We start from the raw sequence: 16,615 nt of genomic DNA on the forward strand, positions 1-16,615 counted from the left end.
TGCCTTTGCATCTGCACTGAACTCACGTCGGCATATTGAAGTAAACCGAGCGTGAACCTGGTCAGCAACAAAACCACCCACGTGTTGAACCTGGTTGTTTGTGTGCGTGCATATATAAGATAGCAGATAGCAGAATATCGACAGAGGAAGTCTCGATGTCCGTCTCCGCGCTCACGCTCCACGCACAGACAACGCGAGCGATGGCGCCGTGCGCAGAATGATGCCATGTCAGAGGTCCTCACTGTCGAGGCCTTTTTGTTTGGGCTCTTGGTTTTTTCTGGCATCCTGGGAAACATCTTGGTCATCCATGTGGTGAGAGAACATCAAATTTGAACTTGTGGATAGGGCCGGGCGATAAAGTCATATCGCGATATATTTAGGCTGGATATCGGTATGCGATATAGATCCCGATATTTTTCTTCACACTCTTAGAAATAAGGGTTCCAAAAGGGGTCCTTCTACAAGGGCTGAGGTTCGACCTGGAACCATTTGCTTCTGAAAAACCCTTTCTTCGGGAAAGTAGTTTTTCAAGGGTTCTTGGTAACACTAATGGTTCCAGTAAGAACCATTTTGATCCAGAGAACCCTTTAAAACCCCTTTCCGAAGTAAAGGGTTTCAAAATGGTTCTTGGTGGAACCTTTATAAAAAGCTTCTACCTGGAGCCAAAAAGGGTTCTCTATGAGGACAAGCCGAAGAACCTTATATGGTTCTACTTAGCACTTTTATTTCTAAGAGTGCACCTGGTTCATGAATAAACAAATAAGTACGTTTTTTTTTTTTTAATCAAAGCTCCGTAAGGACCTATATCAATATATGCGATATGGACTAATTCCATATTCCCATTTAAAAATATACTGACAATTGGACCAGAACATCCCTATGAGAAGTTCATGCTACAGTGATATTCTACCATGGAAACAGGGCATTTAAGTAGAAGGATGCAATGGTCATTTCTTTATCTCAAACAAGAGCTAACAACAAAACATCTCAACGTCTCAATAACTTGATCAATTCTAAAGTGTTGCCTTGGTCCTCTTGTTGACGAAGACGACTGTTTGAATACAAACTGTCATTGAACCAGAACTTTCAACTCTTCAATAACAATTGAACCACCACATCAGACAGTTGTTGTGATTTTTAGTACTGAAACATTGTGCATTCAAGGTTTAGAGAATGTTAGCTCCAGTTCATCTGTAAAGGTTATAGCGCAATTTAGGAGCATTCTGGAATTGAAATTGAAATTGAAAAAGCCAAACATCCCTAACTTTGTGTGAGTAGTGTATTATTTATATCGATATATCGCCCAGCCCTACTTGTGGAACAGAATGTTGTGTTTTTAAATGGACTTGTCCTCAGTCTGTCTTGCTTTTACTACTTTTAGGTGTTTCAGTCGGCCAGTGAGAGTCCGGCTCGCAGACTCCCTCCCTCTGACACCATATTGGTGCACTTGTCACTGGCCAACCTGCTGACCTCGCTTTTCCGCACTGTTCCCATCTTTGTGTCAGACTTGGGCCTGGACGTGTCTCTGTCTCCAGGCTGGTGTCGTGTCTTCATGCTGCTGTGGGTGTGGTGGCGAGCCGTCGGCTGCTGGGTGACTCTGGCGCTCAGCCTCTTCCATTGCACCACGCTCAGGCGGCAGCATGTGGCCTTCGGACCTCTGGCTCAGCAGAGGGAGAGGCGGCGGGTGTGGATCGCTCTGGGCCTGGTGTGGGGGGCCAACCTGGCCTTCTCCATTCCGGCTCTGGTGTACAGCACTCACGTTCACGGCAACGCCACCGTGGAGCTGATGGTGATCAGCTGCACCACCAGGCCTCTGCTGGGCTGCGTGTGGGAGTTCCCCTCGGCCGAGCAGGGCTCGGCGTTTGCCTCCGCGTCGCTGGCGCTGAATGAGGTGTTACCTCTGGTGCTGATGGGGTTCACGAACCTGGCCACGCTTCACGCTCTGGCCAAGCACATCAGGGCGGTGACGTCGGGCGGGGAGTCGGGCGTGGGTCACGGGGAACTGGACAAACATGTCTCCACGGAACGCAAGGCCGCTAATGTCATAATGTCGCTGGTGTCGCTGTTCGTGGTCTGCTGGGTGCTGCAGGTCGCCGCCGTCACGTACTACAACCACGACGGGGGCCACCACGCTGAGGGGCTGCTCACCGTGGCTCACTTTTCCGCCTCGCTGTTTGTCGGATTCAGTCCGATGGTGGTGGCACTGGGACACGGCAAGCTGAGGAAGAGGATCTCCAGCATGATACTGGGCTGGTCGAAAGTCCTTAAATGTCACGGCGAGGTCACCGAGGAGAGGACTAGCTCCCCAAAGACTGACTCTAAAAATGGAAAACAAACCATTTTTGTTGTTCAAAAGAGGGAAAAGACATGAAAATATGACTGAAATGGTGACAAGTATTAATTTTGCTCGAATTTGCAGTGAGTGCGGTGATTGTTAATGTTGTTATTATTCTGCCTCCGTTTGGTCTCATTACTTTTGTGCCACGGGTTCTGTCAAGCAAAACTATCAGACCTGACCGAGGGAGCGTTTGTGCGTATAAAATGACAGTGCAGGAAGCATTTATTAAAGCGAGTAGTCAGAAACCATCATGGTAACAAAAAAAAACATAGTGTACACACGTACCTGGTGTACACTACTGTTCCAAAGTTTGGGGTCACTTAGAAATGTCCTTATTTTTCAAGGAGGTGGTAAACGACTATTCTAGCTGCAAACGTCTAGTTCTTAATGGAATATGTACATAGGTGTATAGAGGCCCATTTCCAGTGTTCTAATGGTACATTGTGTTTGCTAATCGCGCTAGAAGGCTATTGGATGATTAGAAAACCCTTGTGCAAAGATGAAAACAGTTCTGCTAGTTCTTTGACGAAAGGGCAAAATGATTATTTTGAATAAAAGTCATTATTTCTAATCTTGTCAATGTCTTGACTATATTTTCTATTCATTTTTCAACTCTTTTGATTAATAAAAGTGTGACTTTTAATGGAAAACACAAACAAAAATTGTAAAGGTGACCCCAAACTTTTGAACGGTAGTGTATATCGTCTGTAAGGTATTTGTCGACATGTTGAATCTAACTTTGAGAATGATTTTCTTCTTCTGTTGACAATTTGTGAAGAGAAGGAAATAAACTATCGTATGGGCCAGAAAAAAGTCAAATTCACTGGGTAAGCTATAGGTCAAAATCCAAATTTCTCTCTCCATCAGTGTGAAAGCAAAGACTTGAACGTAGAACGCAGTCGCCGGTGGCCGACTGCCAGAATAACAGGGGACATGGCGATGAAGATGATGTTGGCAAAACGCGCCAGGACCAGCAGATATTCGGGCGAGGTGCCCTGGCTGTAGTTGAAGTAGTTTACAGAGATGATGCTCGTTCCCCACGATGCAATGAAGAGCATGATGAGAGCCAGAATCACCTGAAATCATCCAAGGAGAAGAAGTGAGGCTCCAACACATTGACACAGTCACTTTGAGTTAAAAAAACACAGGTTCCCTGTATAGTTTACATTTTGATTGAGTTATTTACTGCTCTTCAGATCTTTAGAGCCACTTTGTAAACTTGTAAACTCACCTTGGCTGCTCGTTTCTCCGCCGGCACTCGTTTAATGACGGGCGCGTCCGGCGTGGAGCTGCGCGTCCTGCCGTGCATGTAGAGCGTGTACAGGGAGCCCAGGTTGGTGGCGGCCATCAGGATGACGGGGATCGTCTCGTGGATCACGACAGACGTGGTGGCGTAAGCGAGGCCACTGTAGGTGGAGGGGAAGTTCCAGACGCAGCCCAGCAGGGGGCGCGTGGTGCTGCTCACCAGCATCAGAGTCTGAAAGGAGAAGACACTCAGCATTAGATGAATAAATACTATTGGATTAGAGTGATGTGACCAAAAGCTGGTCTCATATACACTACCGTTCAAAAGTTGGGGGTCACCTATATAATTTTTTTATTAAAAGTCACACTTTTATTCATCAAAAGAGTTGCAAAATGAATATAAAATATAGTCAAGACATTGACAAGATTAGAAATAATGATTTTTTTTCAAAATAATAATTTTGCCCTTTCGTCAAAGAAGCAGCAAAACTGTTTTCAGCTGTGCTAACATCATTGCACAAGGGTTTTCAATGGTTTTCCAATCATCCAATAGCCTTCTAACGCCATTAGCAAACACAATGTACCATTAGAACACTGGAAATGGGCCTCTATACACATATGTACATATTCCATTAAAAAGCAGACGTTTGTAGCTAGAATAGTCGTTTACCACATTAACAAGAGTGTATTTCTGATTCATTTAATGTTATTCATTTCTAAGTGACCCCACACTTTTGAATGATAGTGCTTAGTGTTTAGTGCTGTGCCGTACATTGTTTTGAACAATATAATAACCATAACAACATAATGACTAAAATAAATGAAACAAAAGCACACATGGATGGATTTGTGGTCATTAACAGTGATTATTCTCGGTCCGATGGCACTGATTTACACAATCATATAACATAACTGCTGGTAAATTGGTCGAAACGTGCCGTCTCACCTCTGTGGTGTTCACGTTGCCATTCGTGGAGAAAACCAGAGCGGGAATGGAGTAAACAAAGTTTAGGAGCCAGATGAGGGCGAGGCTGAGCAGTGAGCTGGGAACTCCCCGGGACCCGCGGAGGTTCATGATGGTGGGAGTCACGCGCCTCAAAGTCTGGAAGTGGAAAGCGCTGAGGTACAGTGTTGACCACACGTTGACCGACCGCAGCCACACCCAGATCCCCATCAGGAACTGACACCACTCTTTAGATGAGTATAGCTGTAAAGAGAGAGAGAGATATTTCTTTCTATCTATCTATCAGCTAAAAGTTAGCTGAAAGTTAGCTAAAACAATTTCTATCTATCTATCTATCTATCTATCTATCTATCTATCTATCTATCTATCTATCTATCTATCTATCTATCTATCTATCTATCTATCTATCTATCTATCTATCTATCTATCTATCTATCTATCTATCTATCTATCTATCTATCTATCTATCTATCTAATCTAATCTAATCTAAGCTATTGACCTCATACCTCCAGTCCCAGGTCAGATATGATCAGCAGCATGTTCCTCATCACCGACACCATCAGGTTTGACAGGGACATGTTGATGATGATGATGTCGGAGTAGCGTCCTCTGCCGCTCTCCAGGATCACGCTCTTGCCGATCACGCCGACCACCGTGGCGTTACCCAGGATGCCCATCACCACCAGGATCATGTAAAAGGAGACTTGTGCCGATGACACGGAGATGCGCAGTCCCATCCCCACCAGCTCGTCCATGTCTTCGTCGTGGTTCATCGAGTCCTCCATCGCAGCCACGGCTCTAACGAACCTCGCGCGTGGAGAGGTTTGAGCAGCGATCGTCTTCATTTTGTTTGTAACTCAGTGTTCAGCCTCTAACGTGCTGCTAACATCTGTGAGCACCAGGATGATTGTCACACTGAACGGTGAACGGGAGAAGGTTTGGCCCCTTACCACAAAGCCACTGAGCAAAAATGGTAGCGGTGGCCTCTGGGAGCTCCAGGTGCACGTTAATGAAACACAAGAGATTAATCAAACTTCCCTGAGTCAAATGTGCTTTGATTGCAACTTAAGTCATAATGTCATTATCCTATGGTGACGCAGACACGTCTTTGTTCGCGCTAATGTGCATATGAATGGAATTGTTTTTAAATTAAAAAGAAAACTACTAGGATTAGAGGTCAGTGCTAATGTCACTGCTAACAGCTCGATACTGAAAACAATTAGAGCTCATAGATAAATGCAAGAGATTAGAAGTGACCAAATATTTAGAAGACAAATGTTGACTCCACACTATAAATGATTAGTTCACCTTTATTGGTCACGTGGCACTATCTATGGTAAATTTGCCATGGGAATAATACACAACTCCTATTTGGACATCCTGGGGGTGTGTGTTTATAGGTCACATATTCAGGCTTTAAAAATGTGTGTTTTTCGTCTTCTTATGTGTTGTTGAGTCAAAGTTGTGATTCATTTTATGTTTAGCCGTGATGTGAAGTCGCAATAATTGTGCGGAAGTCACAAAGTAGACGTGTTTTTCATTTGTTTTTGTTCATAAAAACGAGAACTTTGAACCGTGACGTATTTCCAAATGTCACCAATTCAATCCGATTTTAAACATTTTGAGTACTTTTTTTTTTTTTTACGATTGCCTAGGTTGTGTTGAAAAAAAGGATATAAAACACTCTTTATAGTACACATTCTTATAGCCTCTGTTTATACTGTATGTTTAAACTAAAATGATTATGCTAATCGTCTATTAGCATATATATATTTTAATTAATATTATCTATACCCCCTCTAAATGGATTTAGGCACATCCTTAAAGACCTGAAATCATTCTAAACGAGTCATTTATGTGAAGTAGCAGGATAAAATTGTGCTTTACCACTTATTTAAAGGTCCCATATTATACCCTATTAACCCAACTTAAACTAGGTCCTGGTGCCCTAATGAACATGTCTGTGTCATGCTTTAGTCAAAATATCATAAGGATGAAGCACAATAGCAGTTCAATAACTCTGCCAAAACAGCCTTTTTCAGAACGCTCGGTTTTGTGCCTGATCATTTACATGTGAATGGGACCCAGGTAAATACACATCCACTGCTTCCAGGGGAGTGTCGATCTAACTTACTATCCACAGCCATACTGTTTCGCCACTTATCACCTATTGTCATGCACCGTCGTCACAACCCCTGCTCCATATACCCCATAGTAATGTCCGTTTACCCGTTGTTACTGCGCTTCACCGTAATGCATAGAGTGACCACAATTTTGGCTTCTCGCGATCATAAAAAAATCGAAGAAAAACGATTAATGCGCCGCGTGGCGCAGCGTGTATGTCAATTCCCATGCTAGAAAAAAACCCTGAACGTACCAGTGTAACTGCGGCTCCAACTGGTGTGTGGATCAACAACACCAGGAGAGAACGTGGAAACACGACAGAAAGGCAGCCTTTGGTTGAGAAGAAATGTAGGACAACATCTACATCTTTCTGCAGTGCTTTCAAAAGCGTGCTCCTCATATCACCGATCCACACATGCCACTCGCTAACTGCAGGCACGTAACTGGTGCGTTCAAGGTGTCCCTCCAGCATAGGAATTTACACACACGATCAACAACAAAGGGCTTGTGAAGCTTGTGAACATTTTTTTCATAAATAAAATATATCCACTGGGCACAAAAATCTTCTGAGGCTGGAAGTTTGTGTAAAACACTTTGCTCCGCTGTGCAGCCACTCTTCCTCCCTCGCCTGCAGTCTCGTATTTCACAGGGACAAGGGGGAGCTATGTTGGAGCTGTGAAGTACTCTGCCTGGCGGGGTGCCAACATTCACGGTGAAATGTCCGCACTGTCGTCACTTGGTCGGGAGGTGTAAACATCGCATGTTTTATCGCCTATACTTACACAAAGTGGAACCACTAAAACTTGACTGAGTCTTGTTTTTTCACATTTTGCGGACTGGTTTGGCCCCCTGAGTCCCAAATATAAGTACTAAAAGATTAAAAAGTTGATTTTGCACAATAGGGGACCTTTAAATAGAATATAGTGTTTACAGTCTGGCGCCACTAGATGGCCCCATAAACAACCAAGTAACAGAGAGTGCTACAGATTTGAATGCAGGTGTCTTTGTTCCTTTACATTGCAAAAGAACAACAAACCAAATGCATATGCGTGTATATTTTTTTAAATAAAAATCTACTTATCAATTCTCATTTAATTTGTGATAAAAACACATTTTGTACATATACAACAACAGCAGGAGTGTTTGTTTCAAACAAAAGTGCCATAATCTGGACAAATGTGATGCAGCAATGTGATAAAAGGAGAAAAAAAAGGGAAATGTAAATAGGTTTTACTCCGACATGGTAATGACAGAGAGCTGGAGTGAAGTGATAAAACATTTTCCAACATAATAATTTATTTCTACATGAAAATTACTAAACTACACTTAATAAATAATACTTCTGATGCATCCGGGTGTTATTCCTCACCGCTAACCCCAGCGTCTGGAATCTAACAGAGAGCAGAGACACAGAAACAGGAATTGAACACCATAGCAAATATTCATAAACACAGCAATAGATGTATGAATAATATTGATATGAAGGCACCTGTGTGACTCTTTGCAGCACAGCAGACGCCGTCACCTCGTCCCGAGCTGTACACCGGAGACACACACACTCGGCCGCTCTGGCCAAAGTGTGAGAGCCTAGTTGAACGAGACATAGGAGGCAGGAAGTAAGAGGATTTTGAGGAGGATGTTCTGGAGTTTCCTTTCTCCCAGTTGAGCCAGTAGCCTTTCACTCCTTCTCGATAGGCCTTCCACGCCACCTGCACCTCCTGACACTCCAGTGGGGTGAGCTGGAGGTCGGCCAGTGCAGGCAGAGCTGGTCCAGGGAAGGATTGATGAAGGAAAGAAAGTTTTAATTAGTTTTGTAAAGCTGATTAAGAAAAGTAGGAGACATTATAACAGGAACTGTCAAAGGCCCTGATTTGCCCTATTATTATTAATTTTAGTGTATAATCACTTAAAATAAAAAAAAATATGTGGTTTTCGTAGCCTTAAAATAAGTCTTTTAAATGTACAGTGAATATGGATCTATAAAGTAAGTTGCGTCTGTCTGTCTGTCAGTGACAGGCATATCTCGCTGACCGGTTGAGCGAGAGAAAGTGAGCTGACTTTTTAAAAAAAACAAAAAGTCTCTCCGAAGGACTTGAAATTTGTCATCATAATAGTCGGTATCGCCCTGAACAAGGATCCGTTGAAAACATTTGCAAAACTCTTAAGGAATAATTTTGATGAATTCTTGAAATTCAGAAAATGATCCATTTGCCCTGATACACTTTGACAGTGTATCAGGGCTTCTTCTCAAAAACAAAAAGTATCTCGGAATGACTTGAAATTTACCATCATAATAGTCGGCATCGCCCTGAACAAGGATCCGTTGAAAAAATTTGCAAACCTCTTAAGGAATAATTTTGATGAATTTTTGAAATTCAGAAAATGATCCATTTGCCCTGATACACTTTGACAGTGAGCTGACTTTCTTCTAAAAAACAAAAAGTATCTCGGAATGACTTGGAATTTACCATCATAATAGTCGGCATGGCCCTGAACAAGGATCCGTTGAAAATATCTGCAAACCTCTTAAGGAATAATTTTGACAAATTTTCGAAATTCAGAAAATGATCCATTTGCCCTGATGCACTTTGACAGTGAGCTGACTTTCTTCTCAAAATCAAAAAGTATCTCGGAATGACTTGAAATTTACAATCATAATAGTCGGCATCGCCCTGAACAAGGATCGTTTGAAAAAATTTGCAAACCTCTTAAGGAATAATTTTGATGAATTTTTGAAATTCAGAAAATGCTCAATTTGCCCTGATGGACTTTGACAGTGAGCTGACTTTCTTCTCAAAATCAAAAAGTATCTCAGAATGACTTGAAATTTACGATCATAATAGTCGGCATCACCCTGAACAAGGATCCATTGAAAAAATTTGCAAAGCTCTTAAGAAATAATTTTTACGAATTTTTGAAATTCAGAAAATGATCTATTTGCCCTGATACACTTTGACAGTGAGCTGACTTTCTTCTCAAAAACAAAAAGTATCTCGAAATGACTTGAAATTTACCATCATAATAGTCGGCATCGCCCTGAACAAGGATCCGTTGAAAATATTTGCAAACATATTAAGGAATAATTTTGATGAATTTTTGAAATTCAGAAAATGATCAATTTGCCCTGATGCACTTTGACAGTGAGCTATTGGTAAAAACCAATGATATATACTCAAACATTACACACAAACATGTCATGTACATGTCAAAGTGTTAGTGTACCCTCCTCAGTGCTGTCCTGAGTGCATGCCTTCACTGACATGACCACTTCTTTTCCGTCCACGTGCAGAGCACTGACCGTGACCAGGTATTCAGTGCCTTGCTTCAGTCCAGTGAGTAAGGTAGAGTTTATCCGGCCGTGTAAATTCACTGTCCGGACCTCTCCACTTGGAATAGCGCCGTACTCCACTGTGTATCTCTGGACCCGAGTCGGCTGCAAGGGACCCCAGCTAACATGGATCTGATGAGGGCCGGTGTCTGACACCACGACCACCGACGGGCTTAAAACACCTGAGGGAAGACCCGGGTAAGAGAGGTGAGGACTGATAGCATCAAAGCTACAAAAGATGGAATGCAGAGCTTGAAGTTATGGCTAAATGATTTTTAGCTAAATATCTAATTGCTAATTATTCTGACTGAAACTGCGACATGATTCATGATATGAGAGTAACATATTTAAAATGATAACTGTGATATTTGTGCTGATCTGTGAGAAAAATCTGTGAGGTACTTCCGGTTACCGGCAGTGTGAATTTGCATATTAGCTAAATATTTAGTTTTACCCAAAACATTTTGATTTTGATTTAGCATTTAGATTTAACATTTAGATTTAGCATTTCGATTCAACATTTCGATTTAGCATTTAGATTTAACATTCAGATTTAGATTAAGCATTTAGATTTAACATTTAGATTTAGATTTAACATTTAGATTTAGCATTTACATTTAACATTTAGATTTAAATTAAGCATTTAGATTTAACATTTTGATTTAGATTTAACATTTTGATTTAGCATTTACATTTTACATCTAGATAGAGATTTAGCATTTAGAGTTAACATTTAGATTTAGCATTAGATTTAAAATTTAGATTTAGCATTTTGATTAGGGTTAGCATTTAGATTTAACATTTAGATTTAGATTTAGCATATAAATTTAACATTTTGATTTAGAAAGCATTTAGATTTATCATTTAGATTTAGCATTTACATTTAACATTTAACATTTAACATTTAGGTGTAACATTTAGGTTCTACTATTTAATACAAATGTGTATGTGTTGTAAATGTGCTAAAAAAGGGACTTTTCAAAAATTCAAACCACTTTTTCAAGCATTGTTGAAATGTAAATGTGACAAAACATTGCGTTATTTTCATTATGAACCGCTTTACAAACGGCAACCCATATAATATGACATGTATAGGGACATACACATTTTTTTTACACATTTTTTACACGTTTGCACCTGATTCAGCCAATCATCATATGACCAATATGACACTCTTGCTTTACTTTTGTCCACGCAGAGATTCCCTTCACTATAAAACATAAAGCCTGACCTCGGCATTAGAGTAAAACAGATACACTGCAGAAATCCTCACATGATTTGGATTGCTGTGCAGCTTTACATTAGTTTTTAATTATAAATGCGCAGATATGGGCTCTTGTGTATCTGTATAGAAGAAAACAACCCTCTTGTCAAGCGCTTGACTGGTTCAACGATGTCGATCATCAACTCTGTACTGGCTTTCTCTGGAGAAAATGGAAATATGACCGTTCACAATTCAACTGGCAAACAACATATACTGAGGAAGTGTGTGTAACCTTTTGAATATAAACAAATGTCTGTGTAACACTTAAACCGTTGTCAAATGAGTTCACACGTGAAACGTCTGCAATCAGGTCACCGAAAACACTTATGGATTATTCTGATTGAAAAACACCCTCCCCTGCAACGCTGGTGGATACACCCCAACGCTCCCTCAGTCAAGTCTGATAGTATTGCTTGAGATAATATATATTAATAGCAATAAAAACAATAAAAGTTACATACTGCAGCTTTAAGAATGACCTCTTTCTGAGTGATAAAAAACCCCCCCACCTGTATTTGAAGGGGAAATCTGATTGAATCCATCTTACCAGGAAGTGTCTTGAAAGTCACAGAGAGTGTGTTAAACAGCCTCTGATTGGACTCTGGACGGAGAGACGCTGTGTACGTGGTATCAGGCTGGAGGTTAATCAGCTCCACCGAGCTGGAGTCACCAGAGAGGCTGCGTCTGCTCTCAGGGTCTGTTGTTGACATGGAGTTATACTGGAGCTCATAATAACCGCTATCTCTTCTCAGAACAGGGCGCCACTGCAGCACAGCACTGTGGGAAGTCAAGTGAACCACATCCAGCCGCTCTGCACGAATTATCTCTACAGATAAGACGAGAGGACGCAGAGGTAAGAGGAGATGAAGTACAGACGTTGGAGCAAATAAATCTGCAGTAATTCACATTTTCTGTCTAAAAATAATGTTTCTGACATCTGCCGCTGAGCTCTTGTGTTGCTAAGCACTGACTCCACTGACACACACACAGTCCGGTTTCCATGACTTCAGAGGACATTACTATTGGCTGTGGGAACTGAGTTCCCGTGACAAGGACAGGTGAATGATGAAGAGGACAGGTGAATGACGAGGACAGGTGAATGATGAGGACAGGTGAGTGACGAGGTCAGGTGAATGATGAAGAGAACAAGTGAATGACAAGGACAGTTGAATGAATGATGAGGACAGGTGAATGACGAGGACAGGTGAATGAAGAGGACAGATGAACGATGAGGACAGGTGAACGAAGAGGACAGGTGGATGATGAGGACAGGTGAATGATGAGGACAGGTGAATGATGAGGACAGGTGAGTGAAGAGGACAGGTGAGTGAAGAGGACAGGTGATTGATGAGGACAGGTGAATGAATAATGAGGACAGGTGAATGAATGATGAGGACAGGTGAATGACGAGGACAGGGGTGAATGACGAGAACAGGGGTGAATGATGAGGACAGGTGAATGACAAGGACAGGGGTGAATGACGAGGACAGGGGTGAATGACGAGGACAGGGGTGAATGATGAGGACAGGTGAATGACGAGGACAGGTGAATGAATGACGAGGACAGGCGAATGATGACAGGTGAATGAAAAGGACAGGTGAACGATGAGGACAGGTGAACGAAGAGGACAGATAAACGATGAGGACAGGTAGATGATGAGGACAGGTGAATGATGAGGACAGGTGAATGAAGAGGACAGGTGAATGTGAATGAAGAGGACAGGTGAATGATGAGGACAGGTGAATAAAGAGGACAGGTGAATAAAGAGGACAGGTGAACGATGAGGACAGGTGAACGAAGAGGACAGATGAACGATGAAGACAGGTAGATGAGGAGGACAGGTGAATGATGAGGACAAGTGAATGATAAGGACAGGTGAATGAAGAGGGCAGGTGAATGATGAGGACAGGTGAATGATGATGAGGACAGGTGAATGATGAAGAGGACAGGTGAATGGATGATGAGGACAGGTGAATGACGAGGACAGGCTGAATGATGAGGACAGGTGAATGATGATGAGGACAGGTGAATGATGAAGAGGACAGGTGAATTAATGATGAGGACAGGTGAATGACGATGACAGGCTGAATGATGAGGACAGGTGAGTGATGAGGACAGGTGAATGACGACGACAGGTGGCCTAATAAAGACACACACACACACACACACACGTACTGATTATGGCATTCCTCAGATCTTCTGTGATGATGTCAACATCATCTATGTCCACAGCGTAGAGGTGAGACTCCAGAGGAGGAGTCACAGCACGCTGTAACACTCGGTAGTTTCCATGAACCGTGGACACAATGAGCACAGACACTCCCTGTGCCTTCAGCTGCTTTATGGGCTCATCCACGTCTCCAGGCTGCACGCCATCAGTCAGCCACAACAATACCTTGGGCACGTCCTCCTCTGTCTCTGTCAGGAGCTGCAGAGCCACCCTGAGTGCCGCCACTGTGTTGGTGTCTCCCTGCAGGTGTCCCACTCGCCGCAGGGCTTTCTGCAGACTGTCCTGGTCTTTGTGGACGTTCAGGCCGAACTCTAGTTTGGGGCTGGTGCTGACCAGCAGCAGGGAGACTCTCACGTGACCGTGGCCAAGAGTGAAGGGGCGGAGCAGCTCGGCCGTGAAGAGCAGCAGGCGCGAGAACTCGTAGTTTGCTAAACTTGCCGAAGAGTCCAGCAGAAGGAGGATGTCCCCTTCACAGCAGGTCAACACTGTGGACAGGAGGACACAATTTAACATAGTTATTCACACCTTTATTAACAGATTTTCTTTTTAAATAATGCTTAATTCTCATAATATTATGACTTTATTGTCAAAATATTATGACTTTATTCTCAAAATATTATGACTTTATTCCCACATTACGACTTTATTCACATATAACTTTATTCTCATAATAATACAACTTTATTCTCATAATAATACAACTTTATTCTCATAATACAACTTTATTCTCATATTACAACTTTATTCTCATAATATTACAACTTTATTCTCATAATACGACTTTATTCTCATAATATTACAACTATTCTCATAATATTACAACTTTATTCTCATAATACAACTTTATTCTCATAATATAACAACTATTCTCATAATATCAGGGCCTTATTCTCATAAGCATAGGACTTTATTCTCATAATATTAGGACTTTATTCGCATAATACAACTTTATTCTCATAATATTACAACTTTATTCTCATAATACCACTTACTTCTCATAATAATGACTTTAATCTCATAATGAGACTTTATTCTCATATTACGACTTTATTCTCATATTACGACTTTAATCTCATAATATGACTTTAATCTCATAATACGACTTTATTCTCATATTACGACTTTATTCTCATATTACGACTTTAATCTAATAATACGACTTTATTCTCATATTACGACTTTATTCTCATAATATTATGACTTTATTCTCAAAATATTATGACTTTATTCCCATATTACAACTTTATTCACATATTATGACTTTATTCTCATAATAATACAACTTTATTCTCATAATATTAGGACTTTATTCTCATAAGGATAGGACTATTTGCATAATACAACTTTATTCTCATAATATTATAACTTTATTCTCATAATACGACTTTATTCTCATAATATTACAACTATTCTCATAATATTACAACTTTATTCACATAATACGACTTTATTCTCATAATATTACAACTATTCTCATAATATTGGGACTCTATTCTCATAAGAAAAGGACTTTATTCTCATAATATTAGGACTTTATTCGCATAATACAACTTTATTCTCATAATATTACAACTTTATTCTCATAATACGACTTTATTCTCATAATAATATGACTAATCTCATAATGTCACGATCTCACCCGCACCTTCCTTCATTTTATTATTATTGTCATTATTGTTGTGGTGCTGCTCTGTGCTCTCCCTTCCTCTCTCTCTGCAGGGGGCGTGGTTGACCTACTTTCACTCAAGACGCCGGTGATTGTCTACACCTGCGCGGCTCCGCCTCACCTGCTCCTGATCTGCAATCAGGAGGACTTATAAGCGGAGCCGTTCCTCTTCACCGGCGTCAGATCGTTGTTCTCAGTTCGTGGGTAAAGTCATGCTACAAGACTGTCTCTTTAAACTGACCTGCTCGCTGGATACTTACCCGTCTCTCCTCGCTCCAGGTCGCCACGTCTCCTGCACCTCGAGAGTCTCTGGTCCTCGCCTGCATTCCCTACTCTCCTGGGAATCTCTCCAACTCACTTCACCTACTCCGTGAGTCTGTTCCTTAAAGGGACGCTGCCAGATCGCCGAGCCAAACCTGTCACAGCTGCATTACTCATTTTCTCTCCCTCACGCTATTCCCTCATTCACTTCCGCTTTTGAGAAGTCGTTTTTTGTTATCACCCTTTTTGTAAATAAATATCTTTGTTTATAATTTTACCTCCATCTCCGTCTGCTTTCGGGTCCTCCGCCACTAGATTCTTAACATAACAATCTGACCAAATTATGGACCCGGCGGACTTAGATTCACTCCGTCAAGCTATCGCTTCACACGGCACTTTAATTGGGCGTCACAACTCCCAACTCACGGAGATTAGAAACGCAATACAGGAACTCTCCGCTCACATCTCCATGGCTGCTAACCAGCCAGCGGCTGCGGCTACTTCCTTCCTTGCTAACACGAGGAGGGACGCCGCTCAAAGTAGTTCCGGGGTTTCTGTTCCCTCATCTCTACCTCGGGAACCTTTCATCCCCATCCCAGAACGTTTCTCCGGTGAGATTGGCAAGTGTACGGGGTTTCTTTTTCAATGTTCACTAGTGTTCAACTTACAGCCACTCACATTTCCCACTGATAGCGCAAAGATAGCGTTTATTGTCAACCTGCTGACAGGACGGGCAGCTCAATGGGCAACAGCCATGCTCTGTAACACTGCTCCGTCATCTATCACCTACTTGTCTTTCACCACCGAACTCCGTAAATTGTTCAATCACTCACTCCAAGATTCTGACATAGCCACACGTCTAATCAACACCACCCAGGGTAACTCGTCGGTCAATGAATTCTCTATTCGTTTTCGTATCCATGCGGCTGAGAGCGGTTGGAATGACTCTGCCCTTAGAGCAATGTTTACGCGGAATTTGAACGGGGAACTTCGAGACGAGCTAGCTACACGAAATAACACCTCCGATCTCGACTCTCTCAACGCCTTATCTATTCAATTAGATAACCGCCTACACGAGAGACGCTGTGAAAGAGCTAATCGGTCACACTTCGTCGCTAGCACAGTTCCGCTAACCCTAGCCACCCCGTCATCCCTTCCACTCGCTCCGTCGTCTCTCTCCTTGCCTCTCTCTGT

General features: G+C 41.9%; 3 protein-coding genes across 3 annotated transcripts; 1 reads left to right on the plus strand and 2 right to left on the minus strand.

Moving 5' to 3' along the window:
- Positions 1 to 225: 225 nt before the first annotated feature.
- On the plus strand, positions 226 to 2,371 carry ora4 (olfactory receptor class A related 4; the record flags this gene model as incomplete). The annotated part of the gene is made up of 2 exons (XM_083891987.1): positions 226 to 312; positions 1,382 to 2,371. 2 exons carry the CDS (start codon positions 226 to 228, stop codon positions 2,369 to 2,371), a joined length of 1,077 nt encoding a protein of 358 aa, XP_083748113.1.
- Positions 2,372 to 3,201: 830 nt separating this feature from the next.
- Positions 3,202 to 5,333, minus strand: LOC310929265 (olfactory receptor class A-like protein 4; the record flags this gene model as incomplete). The annotated part of the gene is made up of 4 exons (XM_083891988.1): positions 3,202 to 3,414; positions 3,570 to 3,815; positions 4,530 to 4,790; positions 5,055 to 5,333. The coding sequence occupies 4 exons, from the start codon at positions 5,331 to 5,333 to the stop codon at positions 3,202 to 3,204; spliced, it is 999 nt and encodes a 332-aa protein (XP_083748114.1).
- A 2,710-nt stretch (positions 5,334 to 8,043) lies between these two features.
- Positions 8,044 to 15,486, minus strand: LOC310929266 (von Willebrand factor A domain-containing protein 1-like; the record flags this gene model as incomplete). The annotated part of the gene is made up of 6 exons (XM_083891989.1): positions 8,044 to 8,063; positions 8,162 to 8,437; positions 9,895 to 10,182; positions 11,812 to 12,090; positions 13,440 to 13,979; positions 15,402 to 15,486. The coding sequence occupies 6 exons, from the start codon at positions 15,484 to 15,486 to the stop codon at positions 8,044 to 8,046; spliced, it is 1,488 nt and encodes a 495-aa protein (XP_083748115.1).
- Positions 15,487 to 16,615: the final 1,129 nt, after the last annotated feature.

The sequence above is a fragment of the Microchirus variegatus genome (assembly GCF_963457635.1).
Source record: "Microchirus variegatus genome assembly, chromosome: 7".
Taxonomy (NCBI): Eukaryota; Metazoa; Chordata; class Actinopteri; order Pleuronectiformes; family Soleidae; genus Microchirus; species Microchirus variegatus.